This window comes from Apteryx mantelli, chromosome 6, assembly GCF_036417845.1.
Source record: "Apteryx mantelli isolate bAptMan1 chromosome 6, bAptMan1.hap1, whole genome shotgun sequence".
Lineage (NCBI taxonomy): Eukaryota > Metazoa > Chordata > Aves > Apterygiformes > Apterygidae > Apteryx > Apteryx mantelli.
Window position 1 is genome coordinate 27986110 of NC_089983.1, and position 17835 is coordinate 28003944.

At 36.2% G+C, this 17835-nt stretch overlaps 1 protein-coding gene across 1 annotated transcript in view; it reads right to left on the minus strand.

Annotated features, from left to right (window-relative positions):
* The window catches only part of MYO3B (myosin IIIB), a 199470-nt gene extending 191058 nt beyond the window's left edge, over positions 1-8412 (minus strand). Inside the window, exons 1-5 of the mRNA XM_067298626.1 lie at positions 8333-8412; positions 7898-8081; positions 6238-6372; positions 2647-2751; positions 2279-2378 (exon numbers count right to left, since the gene is read on the minus strand). Of these exons, the coding sequence (XP_067154727.1) occupies positions 2279-2378; positions 2647-2751; positions 6238-6372; positions 7898-8081; positions 8333-8412 (604 nt within the window). The remainder of the gene's footprint in view (positions 1-2278; positions 2379-2646; positions 2752-6237; positions 6373-7897; positions 8082-8332) is intronic.
* Positions 8413-17835: the final 9423 nt, after the last annotated feature.

Here is a 17835-nt window from a genome sequence, read left to right on the forward strand (position 1 = left end):
TAACCACAAGATTCTGCCTCATTCCATGGACAGAATGGATAGTGCTCAATGAATAGGTAGCTATGGAATATTTCCTTTTATCTCCATCAGTTTGAGTTCCAGTCCATTATTTACTATACTGAATCCTATACTAAATCTAGAATTCTTATTTTCCTTTCCTTCTGACATGTTTCCTTCCCTCCTTATCAAACAATAAATCTCCTTAACATTCTTGTGAAATAGGAGAGGATTATTAACCCCAGAGATTAACCTAAAAGTATCAAATGCATCCACTATTTTGGGGTACTCAATCTGAGATCTTTCAATTTTCAGGCGCTTCACATACTTCAGGTAGAGCTATAATAGTTCTCAGCTGCAGTTCAAGAATACTTAGGTCTTCTGCAAAGGAGGACAAAGACGTTTCAGACCAGATACCAGGAAAATGAGGAGTACACAGTAGCTACTTCCAAAAAGTTTGATACAAGTGACTTGCCAACATCAGCTGTGGCAGAAGCAAGAACAGACTCTAATTTGATATCATTCAATTGAGACCTTTCTCTTCCTGAACTCCTTGCATCTTTCACTATACAGCCTCCAATTTCTGCAACAAATGAGACAAACAGTTCTATAGACAACAGTTTCATCTGTGACTCAGTCCTAATTCATTCCCAGAGTCCCCTCTGTGACTAAGGCAGTGGGCTGCAGGGAAAAAGAGCAGCTTAATGAAAGCATGCAGCATGATGCTTCTTCAGATGGCAGCACACAGACATGTGGGCATCCTGACATTTCCTGACTGTTAAGCAGTTAGCTCATGTCTTTTTTTTTGAGGTAGTCATATTTGTTATAATTTTCTAGAGTTGTTATTGTTTTAGCTTAAAAACAGAAAAAAAACCCTAAATATGGAACCAGAAACCTCCACTGATATCCTCCCACAGGACACCAGGAGGCTGAAATTCTCAGATTCCTAGAATGTGCCACTTGGATTTGCTGCACAGACATGTGCCCTTGAAAACAACAGCTCCAAATCTGAGCTTCAGCTGCAGATAATGCCTTTGATATGCCTGACGAGAATTTTTTTTTTGCTTTGGAGAGAAAAACCAACCTTTCCCAGAAGAGAGTAGTTATGAATAAAGATCATACTGGTAAAACTTCCCCAAATGAAAAGTGATTTTTTTCCCCCTACTAGCCCAGAGACTCGCTGCAAGTTTCGCTTGAGGCCACATCCTTCTCTCAGCACTATTTTAATTGTTACCTCTACCATTCAACATAATGAATTTCTGTTCCTAGAAGGTACTAGACACACCTGCTTCCTAACTTATTTTATAATCTTCAGCAGATTTTTTTTTGTTAAATTTATAATACTGTGACATCATCAGTATTAAATTTGTTTTGCACTGCATGCATTTCATGTTTTTGGAATTTTTTGTAATATTACTATATGCAGGATTTCTGGCATGCAATTTTATGCTATTCTCATTTTGTAAATGTTTTTCTTTACCTTCATGCACTGTTAAGCAAACAACTGTTATTCACACAATACCATTTTCAGTGATGCACTATATGGTTTCACTAATAAATCATACACTACTAATCTTTTTTCCTGTTACTGTTAATAAAATTATTCATTCCACTACATAGTCTTCTGAGGGACTACAGCATCTCCTTATTTCTCCAAGCATATATTTAGAGGAAAAATGTTGATCTGAATTCAATTCCATTGCCAAGTCCCTTTCTATCTATCTTTCTATCTATCTTTCCATCTATCTATCTCTTCTGTTTCTTACTGATGTTTCCAAAGTAGCCATGTCCATATCTAACAGCAATAATCACAAATTAAATGGATGTTGGTTTTGGACCCAGGGGACCATTTTGCCTTCTGCTCAGAGGGAATAAATGTGCTCCAGGCTAGTAAAAGTCATTTGACAGAGAAGAATGATTCCTTTTCATATGCAAAAGATGGAATATTTAAATTCAAATTAGAAGGACAACTGCCCTGAAACTGACATTCCTTATGAAATGCAAAAGAGCTTTGTAAATAAAATGGCACCTCTGGAACTATTTTTAAGTCATTAAATTATTATACTCAAGCTTTTAAGTTAAAAGTCTATAACTGATTTTTGGTTAGAATTTTTACTCTTGCTGTATCAGGTTCCTTTTCCATTTCTCCTCCTACATTAATCTTGAGTATCCTCCTGGAAAAGTCTCTTCACTATGGCATTCTGCCTTCCCAGTGGAAAGTAAACAGATGCCTTCGGCTACACTGCATATATCAGGAAAACAAATAGGAAGTAGTCATTACCAAAGTCAACGAGCTTGACTCCACCTTCTGTTGTCAGGAGAATGTTGCTCCCTTTGACATCACGATGAATGATCCGGTTATTGTGTAAATGCTGAAGGCCCTATATGCCAGCAGTAACAAAAAATAAGTTTACTCCCTTATTTAAAAACAATTACCCTACTATTAGGGAATGTAATGAAGACAATCTGCACATACTCTATAGAAACATCTGTCCACTGGATTACATGCTTGATACAACCCCTGCTGCTATAATAGCCCACATAATATTGTCAACATTACCATACTTTATAAAAGGAAAATGTACAGTATGTCCGAGATGAGTAAATTGCTCCCTCTGCTGTCATTACAAGCCCAGTGAACATCCTTACCAGGAGAGCACCATATAAGATGTATGAGATTACAGCTTCATCCAACCGTCGGCCACACTTCAGCAGGCCTTTGACAAGCTCTGTGACAGAACCTCCATTGCACAGCTGTGAAGGGGGGTGGCACGAGGGGGAAAGAAGCAAGACAAGATCTCAGTTACTCAACATGCTTGTTCAGGCTGTGAACGCGTACTATGCAAAGCTGCACTACAACACAAGTCTGGGAACAGCTAGACTTTTACCTGCAATTATTTATGTTGTCCTCCCTGTCATAAAATGCATTTGATTAGCAATGTTGAAAATAAATCACAGTGATTTGAGTGTGGGGAGGAAAGCTGAAACTGAAGATTATAAAATGTAACTTATAAAATGTAACTAAAAATCAAAATATTTTAACAACAGGACTGCATCTTGTTGCTAAAAGAGGATTTGCAAGTTCAATTTAACTTATTTGAGTATTTTCACAATAATATGTGCACTGTCTTTTTGAGAAACTGCTTTTGTGCAAAGAAAAGGTCAGAAAGACAAGACTGATGCTCTTGATAACTGGGAGGCAACAAATTACAGTCATTTCAAACTTTCACTCTATCAATGCTCCTGCTGGCAGGCAATATAAAAGAGACAGAAGCCATATCTCTATACTCAGACTTGATGGCATGTGCTGCCAACAACTAAGATGAAACATTCTGATCCAGAAAAGCAGTTTCTTGCAAGCATTTTCCATTAATGGGCTGCCATACTTCAAAGGAGGAGAAGAAGAAAAAGTAGAATTAAAATCTTTGTATATAGTTTTCACCCACATCTTTAGTTTACTGTCTATGCCTTTCTATTAGCAATTCCTTTTTTCTTCCCATTCTCTCCCTGTCCTTTTCTTACTTTAATATTTACAATTGTTTGACAGCAAAATGATGCAAAAATTAACTGCTTTTCTTTCATTGAATTTTATCTTCTAGACCTGTTTCTGTAGCATGCTCCCTTACCAACTTTTCTGCCATACAGAAATCACATGCACTTCAGCATGAGTTCATTTTACATTGTCAGTATTAAGCATAAAGTTCTATAGCATAAATCAGGAGAACAGAATAAAACCAAAAGCTCTGCAAATGATTTGAGTTTTGCATTTCACAGATAAACTTTACCAATTACCTGTCAGTTCCAACACTGCAATTTCTGTGATACATGGATATTTTCTCTCATTCATTACTAACTATCCTTGCATCAAAAATTTTTACTAGACTAAAAGTTTTAGTTCATGGAAAGGACCAGATCACATGATACACAAGAAATCCTTTATGCAAATAAGTTCCTAAAGCAAAATTTCATCAATGATAGCATTGGTGATTCCTGCAGAAATTTGACTTTCCTTTTAATTCTTTCGTAGGGACTTTTTTTTAAATCTAAATGCATGGGAGCATTCAGACCGGTACTGAGCACAAAATATACTTATATGAAAACTTCATCTTCTGCTGAGAGAAAGTGCATGTATTTCTCTCCATGCTTAGCCATTTGCTGAAGAATCATTAAGTCAAGGATTTTTGTTTGTTGCTTTCATCGCACTAATTGTGTTCTATTGCGACAGGTTGTACTAATCTTATTTCCATTATTTCCCTCCCCACAGAATTTATAAAAAGTAGGCCATCACTTCAAAAATGACTGGTTGTGACTGAAAATGATACAGACAGTGGTTTGGTAGCATATGTGAAATGAATTACTGTATCTGACAATAAATAAATCCCACAAACACCACTACTGCAGCTGGCAGTGATACTGTTGTCAACAGTCAGCAAAGATTTGGGATAAAAATGAACTGACAGATTTCATTAACGCTTTGTGTCTCTTGGTAATACTTAATAAAGTAATGCATATTTAGATGGAAAAGTAGTGAAGCCTGCTTTACAGTAGTTTGTGCTATACCTGAGAAATACAAATGCTTATCTCTAAAATTCTCTATGTATTAAATTGCACCACCATAAAAATATTTTAAGTGTCTACTTCTGCCACTCTTCCTCACCTCAGGCATTACCTAAGTAAGGTCCTGTTTGTAGTGAGTAAACATGGCAGAATTGTGCCTTAAGGAAAAAAACCCCACACATTTAATTCAAGATTTTAGAAGTTGCCTATCAAATGAATATATTTCATCAAAGTCTCAGGGATCAAAGTAACTGACTGCTTTGTATATTCCCTTTTACTGAAAAAAATCATTAATTTATAATGTAAAAAGTAACTGCTATATATACATAAATTTGCACTTAAATTCCAAGACATGAAACTGTTGACCTTTCCTGGTAAATTCATCCTTATAAGGAAAACATAAATTTTTAATGTCAACTTCCTTCAAAATTTTGGATAATATGCACCAAAAAACACCCGACATCAACATACTGAGTTAACTGATAAGGTCTGTACAAAGATCTAACTCCCTCAAATTGTACATTCATCAATTTTGTTGCATAGCATACTGCACAATTTTGCTGTACAGAATTATGTTATACAGAATAGCATGTGTGATTTATCTGTCCAGCGTGTTACATTTGCAATAAAAAACAAAATACATGGGAAATCAAGCACATAAGTCAATACAAAGCCAGAAAATAGGCATGCAGTAAAAAATAAATAAATAAATAAACAAACAAAAACCCTAAAGCTCCTTTTTTAATAATTACTGAAATTTAGTATAAGACACACATCTAAATATTTTCCTTCAAACAACATAGTTCTGCAGTGCATAGAAGTCAGATGTATTGTCGGAATTCCATGACTTAAAGTGGAAAAGGAAATGGAAATTCCCTATTCTGATTCCAGTCACTATTCAAGAACAGGGACTGAAACTTCTAAAATGATCAGTAATTAAAAAGTGAATGCTAGCTTTTATTGGTGTAGATATAACAAAAAGAAATGTTTGAATGGTCTGCTACTGCTCATAACTCTTTGCAGAGCTTTCTATCAATTAAGCCTAGAAAACATCCAGAAGAAATCCTCATCTTGCAGCAATCTTTGGAAGCCAATTAACTGGCAAAAAGACAACCAAAATTACACTTCTCACTGCAAGAATTTTGAATGCCATTAAACAAGAAGAGTTATTAGAATGCATTTCTGTTGCTAGGTTTTCAACAACAATCTGCTTCAAGTTTCAAATTACCATAAAACATTTTCCTGTTACATTTTCTCTGTTCACTTTTGCAACATGCAGCATGTTTGGTAACTGTCCTCTATGTCACACTTCATAATCTCTTGGATTCCCAAAAGATTGGGTGCTTGACCTCTTCAAAATTTTAGAGAAATGTTTTACTTATATGTTCTCTAATATGAAAAATCAAGCTGCTTTCAGACAGACCATTCTTATCAAAAGGTTTCATTGTTTTTGGAGGCAAAAAGCAGTAACTTGAATAGAAATAAAATGCAAGAACATTTCCTGTTAAACAAGCTTCAAGCATGTACGTAATTTTCAGCAGCGGACTGTCACATATCACCTATCACCAGTCCTTTGATTAATGTCCCCAATCAGAGAATCATGAAAGTCTGTGACTCTTCTGGCACTACAGAGACCCACCTACATTTCCTAGTTAAGGTGTAATATTACCAAAATGTTTTTACCTCGAGTACTAGCCAGAGCTGTCCTCCCACATACTGATCTGCTTTGTAAAACATCCCATAAAATTTAACAACATTAGGATGATTGGGAAGAAACTGCAAAATATTATATTCTGCTTCAATTTCTTCATCTACATCCTAAATAGAAAACACAGACATACAGAATATATAAACACAGCAAGTCTGTATAAACCAAGAACAAACTCTCATGGATAACAAGAACAACGTTTGAATTGTTTAAAATCCTTTTATTTTAATGCAGCTGAAAGTACTCAGTTGTTATTATAAATTTAATCCAAACCAAATCACGCCACTTTTGTTTTTCTGCATACAGAAATGTGAACTGTATGTAAACTAAGCAGTTTGTCTTCAAGGCTACTTCTAACGCATAATATATGTCATCAGAAAAAGTAAAAGTTATGCTTAATTTTGCTCAGTTCTCTAAATAAGGGATTTACACATGTATTATTTTCTAAGCTGTTTTTTAAACATGCATATATTTTAATGTGTGAGCTAAAGGTAAATATATGAACTTGTGTTTCAGTCTTCATGCTAAGGTCATGAGGGGGGACTAATTAGAGAACAATTTCAGAAAACCTTAAAGAGGACATCAGTAAAAATAAAAACATCCTTAAGAGGATGTCTTGTAAACCCATCAAGAAAAACATATACCAGAAACCATTAAACAGAGGCACATCAAAATCCATAAAATTAGCATACATTACTAAATATTTGTCAGTGATGCACTTCTGTGTCAATTACAGAATATTGACTGATATCATCAACATACAGCCCAAAATGCAGCAAAGTACTTAAGCCCTAAATCTTTCCTCATTTCTGCACAGACTGTCAGAAAATTTAAGCACCTACAAAAAATGAGAATATGTATAATACTTTGCTAAAAAGGAAATCTTACTGTTTAGTACCTTCTTTGAATTTATACAAGAGAAGAACAAGATGAATTTCTGTAGATGACAGAATAGCAACTTTTAATATTTTAGCCCAACTACTGTGATCAGACTCCAGTTTGATCCAACCTGTACAGCTGTCAATTAAATCTTCCACTGAAAACTAGAGTCTTGATTCTCAGGGAAGTTAGACATTAAATCCTACTAAAACTGGAGCTGGCACACAACTACCTCAGAGAATTTGGGCCTCTACTCTTCTTCTATTTTTACTTTAACTATTGCTCAGCAGTACTGTCCACTTCTAAAAGGTTACTACACAGTATTCTGAAGTTCACAGTACTTCTGTGATAGCAAAAGCCATTCTTTTATGGAGTACGTACATTAAAATAAGAACATTTAAGATCAATAGCATCTAGTATTTTCATTGCTCTAGTAGGCCCCAAGAGGAATGCCTCTGTGCCCTCTGATCACATGCATGCTCCAAGCACAGATATCTAATATTTGTACCAGAAGAATTATATAGAGCTACAAATGAAAATAGGCAAATCCTGTCTTCAGATAACATACAAGACAATGAAACTGTCAGCTGCACCTTTTCAGTGCCAAACCCAATACCAGAAACAGAGTACCAAATCCTGTTTACTTCCACCAATACATTCTGTGAAGTTGTTCCATCAATTGTTTGATCTGCATTTCAAATCTGTTTGAGAACTCTTAAATTAACAATGAAGTTAAAGTTAAATATTTTTACTTACGCTGATAGGATCCAGAATCTTTACTGCTGCCAGACTGCCATCTTTCTTATTGGCAACCTTATAGACTTTACCGTAAGTGCCTTTTCCAATAGTCTCTATAATCTCCCAGGTATCTGAGGGATCATCTAATGATTCTAGTCCAATCATATTGGAATTATATTGAAATAATCCATATAACGGCTTCCTGGAAAACAAAGCAAACACACATGCAGTGGAAATCCCTAAATAACTCTCTACTAAAGAGGGAGTTCTGCAACAAAAAAATCAGGTATTTTCCCAACTTGAGAAGACTTACAGGCAGAATGACAAATGGAAAATGGACAGAAAGATAAGATCACTAAGTGAAGGAGGGAAAAGAAATCATTGGGGACTGTTTATGTTATTAATTTGCTTTGCAGCATGTATTAACTAGTTTCTTCAAATATTGTCCCATACACTGCACCATTCTGAATCCACTTCAACAAGTTGTGACAAAATCTTGTCTCTCCCTCTACAGCACACTCTTTAATGGGCATATTTATTGTACACAGCTCATGAAATCAGTCCCTATTTCTTGTGCATTAAAAAGATGCATAAAATGCATCTAAGATATTTTGTCTAACATCCTGCAGATAATTTCCAGCTGTTTTTTCAGGAGACATAACGCCTCATCTTATGTGATGTATCTACAACAGGGCTATGTACAACTAGTTTATTTAAAGTTAAGACTGTGCTAGCTGATACCATAATACACAGAACGACTTGATAATAGGCAGTAGATGTCACTGGGGTAGCATACATCACTGGAGATGTTGCTCAACAAGTCCAGTAGTCTCTATCTCCATATTTCAGTTGAAGTCAGTGTGTTACGGTCAGCTACACTGGCTGAGTGCACCTCCACCTTCAGGAGGTCTCCCAACCAAATGAGTAGTTTCCTCAAACATCTGAGAGTGATGTATGGATCACTGCAGCCTACAAAGAGGGCTCCTTGCCATCCTTGGAACTACACAGATGGCAAGTTCTGGTGATTATGAGCATGACAATACTTTTTTTAGAATTTCACAGTCCTATGGAATCACAAATCCTATACCTACAAGTAGTTAGAATTCAGTTCTTGTCTCTAAACTGGAAATAGAGAAAGGGAAAACAAAGTTTAAGAAGAGATTAACTTAACCTTCTTAAACAACTCCTCATTAGGGAAGCTTACATGTTTATGGTTTCTCTAAGAAAGAACCCTGTTTGGCCAGTTGGTGGCCATCTGTAGGTAGACCACTTCAGCTATCTTTACACTCAACTAGAAGATGTGAATTCTGAGATCCACGAACAAACTGACGGAGAAGAATAAAAAAGTGATCTTGCAAAAGTAACTGAAGAGAGCACCATGGCTGACTACAAAAGCTCTTTGTTTCTGGAGATGAGTCAACTAGTGCCTCATTCCAAACAACCTCAAACATAAACCTGAGTTTTAAGGTTTGAGTCATTTCCTAATAAGCATGCCTGAGATCTGCACACCTGCTTGGAATAATAATTATACTAATTTTAAAAAAGCTACTGTCTTATTTACCTCTACACCATTTCCAGCATCAGTGACAACTACCTGGCATGAAAACTGGAGCTGAAAAGAAATATGGGCCTAACTGGGGAAACAGATCAAGTAATAAGGAGTGAAGAAGCAGCTCTTAATTCTACCTAAAGAAATAACTTTATTTTCTGTTCACGATAGAGAAGAAAATAACATGCTTGTAAATTCATATAGAGTGAAGATCCATATAGCAATATTCAGAATGAAATTATGTTTATAAACTTATTTGCATGTTATGTTCTTTTCCAGATAAGAGAACTTTTTAAAATTCCTTTAGATCATATGGAAAAATGTTTACATGTTGTTAAAATAATTTACCACATAGAGGTCACAAAACATGGCTTGTTACCAAAGTCAGGTTAGTAGAAGTATAATCTTTCTAAAACAATGGTAGGCACATAGGGTACATTTAGAAGAAAACTCTTATTTCCTTCCTTGGATAAAACTGTATTTGCACCAAAGATGGAGCCAAATAATATATCAAATTGCTTGGGTCTCTTGCTTTACTCAAAAAAGCAAAGAAAAGAGGGGGATGGAAGGAGGAAGGAGAAAAAGCTAGAGTCAATTCCATTTATCTATTGTGGGTCAATAATTTAAGTTAATAGGATAGTTTCTCACTATTTGTAGTACTTGTACTGTCCAGTACAGCATGCTGTGAATAAAAAACAGAATTCTGAACACATACAGTCAACACCTAGATAGAGAAGCAGCTCAGGTGAAAACATTTCTCTGAAATCAGTGAACAGAGAGTACCACAAGCTATGCAAGACAGCAGCCACAGAGATGTAGTTCCTGATAAGCCAACATTAAGAACAGGGTTTGCTTTTCTTTTTTCTGGATATGAGGGCAAACATTAATAGGAACAGTTGCATCTGAGGTTAAAAAAGCAAACAAAACCCAGACACCTATTTTGAACATAGTGCGATGTGCAATTTTAAAGCTTTAGAAGAAACGGTACAGATGTTCATGTGCAAAAATAAACAGAAAAAAACACTCCAGACTGCAAACTTTCAATGCAATCTTACCAAAAAAGGGCTGATATTTCACTGTCACTATAACAACTAGCCTACCACACAGAATGTCCAGAAAATGATGCATGGCACTCTTTGCACCAATGTAACATTTATTATGATGCCTCCCCCTGGAGCAGCCATTTTGGATAAATGTGTTTTTCCTTAAAAACAAAAAATCCAGCACCATTTCCTGCTTCTGTTTTGATTTAAAAAAAAATCATAAAATGATATCGCCAAATTCTCTAAATACATTACAAGTCCTTATACCGGGAGATAATGTTGACAAAAAAAAATCTAAAGCAAAATTATTACAGATGGAATCCTGATGGGGGACAGCGAATACAAATTTTAATAAATGATCACTTCTACACACTGTGATAACAAGTTAGCATTTAGAGGTGGCATGTCTATGCATGACATGGAATCAGAATTTCCCAAACACATATCACAAATCTCTTCTGCCTAAACTGAAATAACCTCTTCTTGAACTAAAACAATACATATCCAAATGCTCTTCATCCGCCCTCAGTATAAAGTGCCCATTGCACACAATATAGTACCCATTATAACATTCCTATGAAAGATGTGAATGTTTCACAGTCCAAAAAGCAAAGGAGCAATATCAGAAATTATCAACATTGCAAACTCTGGATTTTTTTCAAAAACACAAACTACAACTTCAGCTTTTCCTTTAATGATTAAGGCGAATTTGTGCTTATCTTTTTCTATTTCCTGATGTACTGAGCTTTAGAAAATAAAGTGCCCTAAACTAAGGACTACCATTTACTATTTATTTATACTGTGAAAAGTTACATATGAATGCAAATATTTTTACAACAACCGCATTCCCAGAATATCCTAACACTAAAATGCTAAAGTTGAAATATTTCTTTAGGGAGAACTTTCTCCCTTCACTCCCCTCATGTCATGCCTCATCTCTTCTGGGCTTTGAAATGATATACAAAGTGCGGCTTCTAGCTGTGAAAAACTTTGCAGAACTCCAACTGCCCTCCCCAGAGGAAGCCTCAACCTATTAGAGACCTACTGATTACAAGAATTTCATGAGTTCTGCCACCAGCTGGTGAAAACTTCTCAGTGGTTAAGTGTTCCAAACAGGCAAGTAAAATAGCCCACACCAGATGCTGAAAAATTACACTTTGGCAATTAGCTCTACTGGATGGGGAACATCTTACACAAAGCTATTTGTGACTGCATGCACTTAGGCTATTTGAGGAATGACTAGATGCTATCAACAAGCCCATAGCACTGTATTGAAGCCTATTCAGCATACTATAGAAGAGACAAAATGCAAAGCAAAAGTAAAGACAACTTGATGGGGTCTGGTCAAGCTGCTCCCAGGCTAAAGGGGGCAAATTTATGATTTTTTTTAAAGGATAGATAATATTCTAACTTTAAAGTAAATCCTGTAAAAGTCGACCAACCAAAACAAAGAGGGTAAGACAAAAAGCTATTAACACGCTTCAGCCATTGACACGGTTCTGTTTATCCACAGACATCAAAAAAGACATTCTCCATCAAGAAAGTAAATTTCACGGGTTTCTTGGTAACACCATCTGGATTTTCCTATTTTGAGACCCTTTAACAGTCAGAACAAATTAAGTCAGACCAGGCACAAAAGACTAAAATTTCAGAGGATACTCCAGCATATATGCAAATAACTTTCACCTGCATTTAAAGAAATATTTCTCCATAAGATTGACATGAGAATCAATAACTGTATTATCACCCCTTAACAGCATCCATAAGACAAAAAGACTACAAAGATTGTCTGATTAAAAAAGATAACGTAAAACAAAAATGGGTTATGGACACTCCACAAGTCCTTATTCCCTTAACAATCTTCCAAATTGTATTCAATAGCTATAAACAGCCCCCAAAACAGCTATCTGGAATAATATGTGGTGTTATGAAAGATCTACTGTGATCCTTCCCTGCTGTAGCACTCAGATTCACAAAGTTCATACTACACTGAAAAATTAAAAAAAAAAAAAGCTAAACAGAATAACCGCATGCAGATTTTATATCATTGTCACGACTTCTGGAATAGAGTTAACATCTTTTTCTGTCATGTTTATTATTTCACAGCTATCTATCTCAGAAATGATAGGGACAAGAGGGACTCATAAGAAAGAAAAACTGTGCCAGAAACAGCTTTAGAATTACTGTTCTATTTTCAGTACTGCCCTACTGAACTTTCATACCATAATGACTTGCCTACTGTTTTCCAACAGGCATCCTTTTTCTAGTTCACTGTAAAATGAGGTATCTGTAGAGGTAAGAGCCTCATTCCAGCCTGCTGCTTTATAACAGCCATGGTATACAGTACTAGATATTTTTGAATTCTAATTTTATCTGGTAGAGACATAACAGCAATTCCATTCAACAGCAGTGAAACAAAATTGAACATACTGTTTCTATATTAACAATTCTTGCACAGTGCTAATTTCTGCAGTGCTCTGTTTGTCTTACCACCTTTTGTCCCTCTTGTGAAACAGCTGGCTCATACTTTTCTGGTATCTACATAAACTGTAGAAGAACCAGAATGTCATATTCAACATGAAGGTATTCTGTATTTGTAGGGAGCTCAATATTGTTTTCGTACTAAATGAATGACCTATAGGGAGAGGACTTCAGAAGGCAAAGTTGACATTATCAGCCATGACCACCTCTATTCTGCTGGCTTCTGATGGTCTCAACCAGCCAGCTACCTCAGAAGCAATTGTTAGAGGAATTAATGAACCACTGAAAGGCACAAAAAAATCAATAGTCAGAAGAGCTTCCTCTGCTAATCTGACTCCTCCTGCTGTTTCTCACTGGCTAGGTTTAAACAAAGAAGATGTCAATATCTTGAAGCGAAGCATACAAAAGAAAATATCAGCACACCAACCTACAACTGCTCTCATTTGGTCTCAGAAAGAGAGACTGCAAATGTGATGTATACAGTTCTCTGGGGGATGAAGGTCAGACAGGGAAGGAGATGAAGGAGAGGGATAAAAGCATGCTCAAAAGCTGTTACTGATGCTATACATTTTGTGAACAAAAAGCCCCATACTTTTAACTTATCACATTGTTTCACTAGGCCAACCTACGGGAAAAAACAGAACAATCAGCAACACAACTGCTGTTATTTATGGATGAAAAGTAGATCCTTGAAAACATTCTTGCTAAATTCAGTTCACAGGAGAAATATCTCCTGAATACAGAAACCATTAAACAGACTTTGGGGTTGTCCAATACGGGGGAGGAGGGGAGAAAAGAAATTGTGAAAAATGTTCTCCCTTCCCATACTCCACCATAAACTTTTTGAACTTCTTATGAATTGTGTTCACATACATTTTCTCTCTCTACACACAGTCCTCTAAGTTCAGGAATATCTTTGTCACTTCCTCTCGCTCTGCATCATTTTTATGTGTGGACTGGATAATCTAACCATTTAGACTTGTAAAATCAGCCACAGGGCCAGGTTAGAGAGAGATAACCAGTGGCAATAGATTGTTTTCAGAATGTAGTTTGGAGGAAGGTGTCATGAATGTTTGCTTTCTTCTCTCGTCTTTGCTGACCTTGTTTCTATGCTTCCCAGTCATCGCAGCATGAAACATTAACCCCATTCCTGGGATTAACAGTAATAAACTGTCCACAAAACAGCAAGTGACATCATGGCAAAGAAATCCAAATGTCACCTACTTCGTTCAGTTATGCTGGTCCAGAAATAAAGGGAGAAAACAATTTGGTTAATTCCTAGCTGTGTTATCTCTTTCTATTTCAGGGTCCTTGTAGCACAATATACCCCCAAATCCTCCCTAATGGATATTTTGTGCCATTAGAAAAAAAGTCTGAATTCATGATGCAAACATGGATGTGTGTAAATGGGCATTTACTATCCAACTTGTAAAGACGTGTGGCAGCCCACTACATCAATAGAATAAATCTGACATTTCAGTAACATCTGCAATAGCATAGTAACAGCTATTCCCATTGTGCCTTGTTCTGTGACAAATAGAGACTAAATACAAATTTTAAAATCCCACCTGCTGAAATGCAGGTCATTCCCTAAATAATACAGAAAAATATTCCCCTCTGCATTTATGATTCTGGAAATGTTACACTAACAAAAATACTTTTCAGGTGTGCACATTAGTATCTGAATATCTGGTTTTACTACCTGCAAAACATAATTTTATAAAGCATTGTTTGTTAATGCTTGCTTAGGTTTTCCAAGTGAAGCTCTAGTGATCTTTTTTCTTCCTCTCCTCATAGTATAACTATACTTAAGACTCTTTTATTTCAGTCTCTTTTCCTACAGACAAGAAGTTCTGGACTAAACTCATTTTGGTTCAAGGATGTTCCTTAAATCATTTCTTTCTGACATTTTGAACAATTCCTTTCCCTGCAGACTTTATCTACAAATAAAGATGAAACGTACAACATAATTATGGTGGCTCTTAGATTTTTCAGCACTTTAGTCAGATGGTAGAAGTTTCACATCCCCACTCCTAAATCAGTTCTGAAACACAAGCACTTATAAAAATACAATATTAATCCAAATTATTGGATCAAATACATGAGTCTAAACCAGAAAACTCTCCATGAATATCCTATAAAGTGCATGGTAAGAAAGATGTATGTGCCTTGCCCAGACAATCCAGCAGCAGGTTTTCATTACATTCATTGCATCAGAATCTGTTGCATTATCAATTTTAATAAGTAATTCTTACTGTACCATATTTATGAATCAAACATTAATCTTTGCCCAATAATGATTGCGCTCATTACCGTATTGTTCATTCCCCTGACCAGCTTCTCCATAAATCTTATCCTTTTCCTACTGGGAGCATATTTTCAGTCTTTTCTGGAGCCCTGTGTCTGATCAGGAGGCACTGCAGACTGTTAGAGGGACACGAAGAGCTTATTTTACTCTAGAACTACCTATCATCTCACCTTCCTACTCCCAACCACCCCAATGCGCTTGATAAAACCTTCATCTTCCAGGGGCTCCATGTTACACTATCGGCATCTTGGGTATCCTTGGTATTTTCTAGGGCGCTTACAGTATTCTTCAATACTGTAAGCGCCTTAGAAAATCAAGTTTCTGTTGCTTCCCAGGAATTCACTCCAAGGTTGCTTCTCTCTTACCCACGGCCTCATGTGATCGGCTGTCTGTAACAGTCATACCAGTTTGCTTCACCCCAGGCCTTCTCTTGTTGAATGGGGCTGGCAAACAATGTAGTATTAGCCCTAAAGAGTGCTGCTTCACACGCAGAGTGAGGCCTTGTAATTCATGTTTAATTAAATGTTTCTTCTTCTCAATCTACTGCATAATCAAGGATAGAGCAGGCAATCACTGGGATTTTGTAGAGTAGGAAGGTCTTAAAGATCAGGCTGAACTCAAGCCAACTCCATTTTTTTCATAAAAAAGATCATTAGCACTTCAGAAGATTTCTTGGGGCTTTGATTCTTCTATTTAATCTTCACTCATGTCAATGGTACTATATTATGAATCAAATTTCTTTCTGTTAAAATCATTCTGTTCCACTCATTTTCATAGGATTACATAGATTTAACATGCTATATTCTAGTCTATCATAACTGAACTTCTCCAATTGAATATGCACAAAAGCTGAGATGTAGCTGGAGTGAAAAGATAATTCAGAAAGCTAAGAAAGTTACAAAACAACTTTTTTCATGAACGGTAAAACTAACAAATTCTATAAATCTATGTCCTTTTAATTTTCCACCATCATAACAATTATCATTCTTTCCTTTGATGCCCGCCAAAAGACAACATCTGCTGTAGCTAAGCTGGAACTGTTAGCATACGGATGGACCAACCAAGCAGAACGTATAAAGGACAAAATTCAGCCCATGCCCATCTCAGAGGGCACACTGTTTGTGTTTCATTTGTCTAGCCAGATGCAGACTTTCACAAAAATTGCAGGAAATCTGTCAAATGTGGATATAATCTTCTGTGAGAAAGGATTTTCTCACAAAACTTTGAAGACTGTTTCGCAAAGGTTCAACATAAGTATCATAAGACCGGTGCTGAGAGTAGAAATTTGAAAACAAATGGTTAAGCCAAGGCATATAAAGATTGCTTAATTCTTGGAGATGTCTAATAGAAGCAAATCTGCACTTCTCACAAATGTGCAAAAAATAGATTTTTCTTTTATTTTCATGAAATTAGCAAAATGTATTATTAATGGAAAATGACACTGCCAAGGTTTCTGGGAAGGACTGTGTATTTAGCAAAATGTATAAGGTAAGCTGGGTCCAACACAAAGTTGTATTCAGTTTGAGAAAAGGTCACTTCCTGAGCATAGTAAACCAGGTATGTTTGCAGAGCTATCTTATCTTGTGAGGTAAGGAGTACCCTGCCACAAACATGGAAATCAGTAGGAACTTCTGTTCATCAGTACCACTGAAAATAAAGCCTCTGACCATTCATGAGAGACTACAATACACTTTGTTTCACTGTTAAATTAATCAGTTGCATTTCTATGACTCTGATCACCAAATGTTGAATAAAAGGGTGTACCTGATCAGTCACCATGATATAATTAATTTTACATTAAAAACATATGAACAACAGACAGACCTACAAAATATTAAGCAGAAAAGATTATCCAAGATCAGATACAAATGCTAGTTACCTGAAAGCCAGTTACAATCAACAACTCAAACAGGAAGTTCTGATCAATGGCATTTCTATTGCAAAAATATTATTTATATTACCCATCTAACTAGAATTCCGATTAGCAAAATACATTAAAACAGTTACAAATGACAGCTAATACACATCAACTTCACCTCAGGCTGGGAATGTAGTGCTAAAATGAAGTTTATAATCCCATGAGCACATTCAGTTTTAAACTGCAGGTGGCAAATCAAGTGACTATGAGCTACAGTCCCCATGTGTGAAAATCAATACCTGAGAAGGTTTTCTCCGCCTCCTTTGACAGCAATTTAACAGGGCGAACAAAACGCATGTGTTAGTGGTAAAATGGAGGGATGAAGGGCTATGAACAGAAAAATGACCCTTAAATCAAAACCAGCCTCTTCACTGCAGTCTAATCACAAAAACTTGAGATGCTTTGCACAGCTGAGAAAAAAGAAATCTAAGACAAATTTAAGAGAAAGCTGGAAAGAAGGTTAACTGTAAACTTACATTAGTGATCTATTTTCTGAAACCACCTTATTTTATATTGGATTTTTCTTCCGCTAAGGATATCAGGATTCTTCAGAACTAGGACATTTTCTTCACAGGGAGCACTTGCATCTGCCAGTGTTGCACAGAACAGTGTGTCCTGCCTACTGGTTCCCATGCCCTGTACTAGACAATGCAGTGC